Source organism: Cajanus cajan, chromosome 3, assembly GCF_000230855.2.
Source record: "Cajanus cajan strain Asha chromosome 3, NIPB_CcT2T_4, whole genome shotgun sequence".
Taxonomy (NCBI): Eukaryota; Viridiplantae; Streptophyta; class Magnoliopsida; order Fabales; family Fabaceae; genus Cajanus; species Cajanus cajan.
In genome coordinates, this window is record NC_138519.1 from 11,232,568 (window position 1) to 11,239,145 (window position 6,578).

Genomic DNA, 6,578 nt, shown 5'->3' on the forward strand with positions numbered 1-6,578 from the left:
TATATATATACTCTCCTCCCTAGTTTACTGAAATTCTCATTGAGAACGGATTCAATGAAATAAATTATTAAGTACTAAATACAACTTAAAACTTATTAAGCTGGAATTTAGTTATATATTTTATAAAAATATTAATAGACAGTTAAACTTAATTATTTTACTTCATGATTTTTTAAAATTTTAAACATCTGAACCTATGTACGTAATTCTTGAAAATTAAATTCCTAACTTAGCAACTTTAAGGTGTATTTAGTACTCAATAACTCATTTTATTGAATTAGTTTTCAATGAGAATCTCAGTAAACTAGGGAGAGAGAGAGAGAGGTATATATATATATATACGTACATATATATATATTTTGCTCCTTAGGTAAATGAACATTCAAATGAGATAAATTATTGAGTACAAAATATAGTTTAAAATTACTAAATTGACTACTTAAATTTCAAGAATTACATATCTAGTTCAGATGTTTAAAAATTTTTGAAACTTTTAGTAAACTATAAAATAAAGCAATGAAGTATAACTACCTATTAGTATTTTCATAAAATTTACAACTAAACTTAATTACTTTATTCCATAGTTTATCAAAAATCTAAAAATTTTTTAAACATCTGAGTTAGATATGTAATTTTTGAAAATTAAGTTACTTGCCTATCAATTTTACACTATATCTTATATTCAATAACTTACCTTATGTAGATGCATCATAATAAGGATCTATTTATATATCTAGAGAGGGGAGAGAGAGAGAGAGAGAGAGAGAGAGATCATATTAGATCGAAAAAGTTGTACCTGACTGTCAGATTGTAAAAACTCTTTATTTTGTTAATATATATATATATATATATATATATATATATATAGTTCCCTCAGTGCTAAACAACTGTGGTAAACATTCAAATTTTTGAATGTGGTTTAGAATATAGAAATTATTGTAAGATATATTATGTTTAACTTATAGCTACTTTAGTAATTTAATATACTATAATATGAATTTCTAGTACATATAGTTTAAAGTATATTAATTTTTTAATAAATTATCAAGTAGTGTAATGAAATAAAATTCCATATTATATTATAAATTTAATATACATTTATAGATAAGAACCTATTATGTATATCTTTTCATGTTTAGTATAATTTAAACTATATGTACTAATACTTATGTTTTAATGTATCAAGTTATTAATCTAAACAATTTAAACGTAATAATTTTTTTCATATAACACGACAATCATGTCAGTAGCCACATTAGCTGCCACATCATCAGCTAATTTAATACTACAGTCACATGGAAACTTCTTTTGTTTTTGTTGTAAATTATGTTTATAGGTGGTCAACATTTTGATTAGGGACGAAATGGATTTAGGAGAAGAAAACTACTGAATAAAAACATATTCATCTCTTAAAATTACAATAGTTAGATAAATATCATAGAGAAAGAGGGTGAAACCTGTAAAATGCTTTGTCTCAGAATATAGGTGGCTCGGCAACTTATTCCCATTTGAATTAAATGGCATCCCAACAATTTTTGTGACCCTGAAGTGTGCGCATGTTTATTGCATTCAATTAATGTAGAAGCATCAATATTTGACATTTTTGAGGTAGTTGTAGTTGATTCTAAATCTTCAAAATTTGTGGCATATAAGGCATCTATAATATTTTTTGTTTCTCGAGTTAGTTGAAGTTTTGAGTCACACTCTATGCAAAGACTTTCAAGCTTTGGAAGGTCCTCTAAAATATATGATAGATGATGAGAATTGATATTTGGCACATCTAAAGAAACAAGAGATGACATTCCTCCAAATGTTTGAATGCAGGATGAGAGACTATTGGTTGGTGACATCCAAGACCAAATGATAGAAGGAAACACATCACGTGAGAATCCTTCATAACCACACAAAGAAATATACCCAATGCTTTTTGACCTTACAATTGAAAAAGGCATTCTTTTTATTGCAGTCTTATCCGCAACAAGGATTGTCAAAGACTCCATTTGTTCCAAGTCTTCTTCCAACTTGTCAATCTTTGAACATCCTGAAAGAATGAGTGTTTTAAGGGTTTTCAATTTATAAATACTCCTTGGAAGGTTGCGAAGACTAATACAATCTTGCAAATTTATTTGAAGAATTTGATTGAGATGTCCAATGGTATGAGAAATCTTAGACAATTTTGGACAATCTATGAGTTCTAACTTTTCGAGACTAGGCAATTTTGAAAAGTCTGGAGTCTGAGCTAAGTAATGGGAATGACTGAGATTGAGAATTTTAAGTTTCTCCATCCGCTGCAAGAAAAAAAATACCATATAAAAAAATTAGCAATAAAGTTTTAAAAAATAAATGGAAGTAATTACAATTGTATATGTTATAAACCTTCCATGTTAGAATGTAGTATTCATTTTTCTATTTCACGAACGTACACATATATATGATTCATTTTACTTTTGCTTCTCAAATAGGCATATTTTATGTATATATATTTGACTTATAAACACATGCTAGTATTTAATTATAAGCCTTGTAATATTACGTAAGTCATATTTATAGGGGAAAAAATGTATAGACATAATAAATTATTAAAAGTTGTTTACAGAAATTTTACATAAAGTTTAATATTTTTTTTTTGGAGGATATATATGTTTTAAAAACAACATTCATAGTTTCAGTAATCAATTAATAAAAATTGTAATTCTTACCTCTCCCTTATTTTTATTATATTAAAGTCAATGCACAAAACTTAGGTGGTCTTATAAGCTTTGTGTGTTTGGAGCTAAAAAGGAGATTCCATGTATATTCATAACAAATAAAATTTATTGGATTATATAATCTACAATAAATTAAATTTTGACTTGTATCATTGGAAGACTTTAGATAAGATCTTTTATAAAAAGTAAAAAAAAAAAAAATCTTTAATCAACCTTTATTAGCATCACCTTAAATGCAAAATTGACACTAGATGTTCACTATAGGACTTTGTGGTTTAACATTAACAACACTAAAATATCATATATTTTTTTAGTTATGTATGAATAAATTTCACATTCAAAGTGAATCAAGTTTAAACATTTTTTTTCCTATAGACTAAATTTTTCGGCTAAAAATGTTAATTACATTCTTAACTTTAGAATAGTTACGGGAACAAATTCCTCAATAATAAATAATATTCATGATAACTTGATTATAAGGTAAACTTAATTGAATGTATTTACAATGTAAAAAATGGAAAAAGCACGTACAAAATTTGTGTCTATAAGTATGAAATAGTAAAATAGATATTTATTATTTCAGAATATTTAATACCTGAGCTTCTTTCCACACAAGTTGAACATTACTATTTTGTAACTCAATTGAAATAAGATTTCTTTGATAGAAGTTTGTTGGTATATATTTTAAAGGAAATCCATGCCAACAAAGCCACCTAAGATCTTTGGAAAGATATTTGAAATCTCCATCAAGTCGTACACCAGCAAGTTGAAGCAACTTAAGTTTCTCCATCTTTTTAAAAGCTTTAGTGCTCAAACATGTTGCATTATTTGTTGATAACCTCAAAGCCAATCCCTCAATAGCTTTTGTTCCCTATGAAATAAAATGGAATAAATGGTCAAAATATGCATAGCTTAAATATATGTGCTAGCTAAAACTTTCATGAGAAAATTCATCAATTGTTTTAAGAGCTAGGAAAAAAAAACAATTCACATCTAAACTATTTTTCAACTCAATTTGTATATTTCTTCCTTTAGCTATAGATACTTTAAATCCAAAATGCATAAACATCTTACCGTTTGTTTTGATAATACATCAAGCGCATCCTCATGAAACCATAACCTGCTACGCTTCTCAAGAACCTTTGGTGAATTTGCACGAATAATTTCCCTTCCCATGTCCCGTAACAAATCATGCATTTGAAGCTTGTTTTTATTATCAATTGTTATAAGGCTTCGCTCTACAAGGACACGTATTCCATTTTCTGCGAAAAGTCCACAATCATTTAATATTTGTATAACTTCATTCCGGTCCATGCCAACAAAGAAACAAGCTATATCGAGGAATATATTTCTCTCGGTATCATCATTTAAACCATCATAGCTTATTTGTAACTTCTTTTGTACTTGATGATTAGGAATTCTCTTGAGTTTCTTCAATACAATCTCCCACTCTACTACCTTCATATCAAACAAATAACACCCAAGAACTTCAAGGGCTAGTGGTAATCCCCCGGAATACGTAATTACATTTCTAGAAAGTTGGGTAAAATTTTCTCTAGGACTTGCTTGCTTGAATGCGTGCCAACTAAAAAGCTCAATGGATTCACCTTCATCCATGCCTTTCATTGTATATAATATGTCAGCTCTCCCTCTAAGTACATCTTGATCTCTAGTGGTGATGATTATTCTACTACCTGGACCAAACCATTTGTCACTTCCACATAAAGCATTTAGTTGGTCCAATTCATTCACATCATCCAATACAAGAAGTACCTTTTTATAGTAAAGTCTTTCTTTTAATATATTTTTTCCTGATTCAACATTACGTATCCTTGTTTTTGTTTCTTTGTTGATATCAAACAGAAGTTGTTCTTGTAAATTGACTTTGCCAGTGTCTTGCCTCCAAACTTCCCTGATATTTGCAAGGAAGCTCCTTCCCTCAAAATTGCGGCCAATCTTATTGTAAATGGCTTTAGCAATGGTTGTTTTACCAATGCCTCCCATCCCCCACATCCCTAGTAGTAAAACATCATTTGATGGTTTTTGGTCTACCAAATGAATAATTTCTTGCACTCGAGGTTCTACTCCCACTGGATTATTGGCAACAAACAACTCTGTCTTGTCTAACAAATGTGTGACATTTTCAACAATGTTTTTGATAGACTCACTTTCATTCCTATATAAAAAATGAAAAAATAAAAAATAACAAAGAGAAAGTACATTAAATATGACCTGTGTGTATCAACAACGTTTTTGATACTCACTTTCATTCACAATTTCACTTGATTACTTGTGTGGTTCATGGATCTTTGAAATATATGACCTATGAAGTGCTTTAAATACAACCTCCGAGTAAATTGTGTTGAAGTATTAAAGAAATGATGAGTATTAATTTGATGAAAAAAGGTGAGAAGGAAGGAAGTGTGAATTAAGTAACCTGGAATCGAGGACTACAACTCCTGATATGCCAGCAGCCTCACGAAGTGCCTCCCTCCAACGCATCCAACGTAGTTTATTAAACCGCAGATGCTCTTTTTCCCATATATTGAACTGTTCTTCAACTTCTTCTACACCTTTTAAAATCCTGTTCTCAAGTTTTTCCAATTCTTTTCCAAACTCGCCTTTTTGATGGCGCACTTCAGAGGGATCAACATCATAGAACACTGGCAAAACAACCAGCCCTGTGGTTCTGTGACACTCCATTATTGTATCTAACTCATCCAAACACCACAGAGACCCTGCATAATTTCTTGAGAATACAACAACACTAATTTCAGACTGTTCAATTGCTCGCAGCAATGTGTCTGAAATGTGATGTCCCCTTGGAAGTGACTCATCATCCTTGAAAACATTGATTCCAGCATTCCGAAGAGAGGCATAGAGATGTGAAACGAAAGAACCACGTGTGTCCTCCCCTCTGAAGCTCAAGAACACTTCATGGATTCTGCTATAAGCTCTACTATTTTCCGCAGGCTCAGGCGTAAACTCGGCCTCATCAATCTCAAATTTGGGAATGAGAATAGAGTAACCGGAGGCAAAAATGGAAGACATGAAAGAAAATTGTGGCCTCACAAAGCTGATGAACAAGAAACAAGACAAGGAGAAACCATTCACGACTAATATCCCTAAGCTTAAAAATAATATTTTAATTGCTAACAATACATGTGAAAACAGTTGTTGAGGCTAAAAGACCACCAAATAATGGGGTGCGTTCCAATGGAATTTATTATTATTTTTATTTTGTTTCAGGGAAGAAAATGTGCTGACTAGTTGGCCAAGATGGGTGTTTTGATAGTGTAGTTATTTCTGTCCCTGGTTTACCCAAGAGCTATATATACACCGTCCCTTCTTTTTTAAAGAAAATTACTACTCAACTATGTGATACCACCAAGTATATATTTTCAGACTCTCCAAACATTACAAATTGTCGATCACAATATAATATTGGACTTTTATTCTTTTAAAGTATTATTTTTTAACAAGTTACTACAGTCTTATCAACTCATAAATATTGAAGGTTACAAGCTTTTAACTTACTAGAATGAGGATATAAAAGTTACAAAATATTTTGAACTACTTAACTCTCACTAATACATTACAGAAAAATAAAGAAATTGTCCAACAGAGACCATCCATGCAAGATAACTTAGAATGATAGCTTTTCTTGGTCTCAAGAGAATCACACTTCATGATCTTTTTAATTATTGCATCCTGAGTCTTCTTTATCGAGACACTGAAAAAGATAAAACTAGAGACAGATGTTGCAGGAGGACAAATAGTTTGTTGCAAGAACTAGTGTGGACGATATTTTCTATGTGGATTAAAATGAACTTTATGTCAATTATTGTCACACTTTCTATGTCGGTTATT

The 6,578-nt window shown here is 30.3% G+C and overlaps 1 protein-coding gene across 1 annotated transcript in view; it reads right to left on the reverse strand.

Annotated features, from left to right (window-relative positions):
* LOC109789411 (disease resistance protein RUN1) overlaps nucleotides 1–6,001 on the reverse strand; it is a 7,264-nt gene extending 1,263 nt beyond the window's left edge. The window contains 4 exon segments of the mRNA XM_083070385.1: nucleotides 1,458–2,288; nucleotides 3,304–3,579; nucleotides 3,783–4,884; nucleotides 5,146–6,001. Coding sequence (XP_082926511.1) covers nucleotides 1,458–2,288; nucleotides 3,304–3,579; nucleotides 3,783–4,884; nucleotides 5,146–5,759 — 2,823 coding nt within the window. The 5' untranslated portion in view covers nucleotides 5,760–6,001.
* Nucleotides 6,002–6,578: the final 577 nt, after the last annotated feature.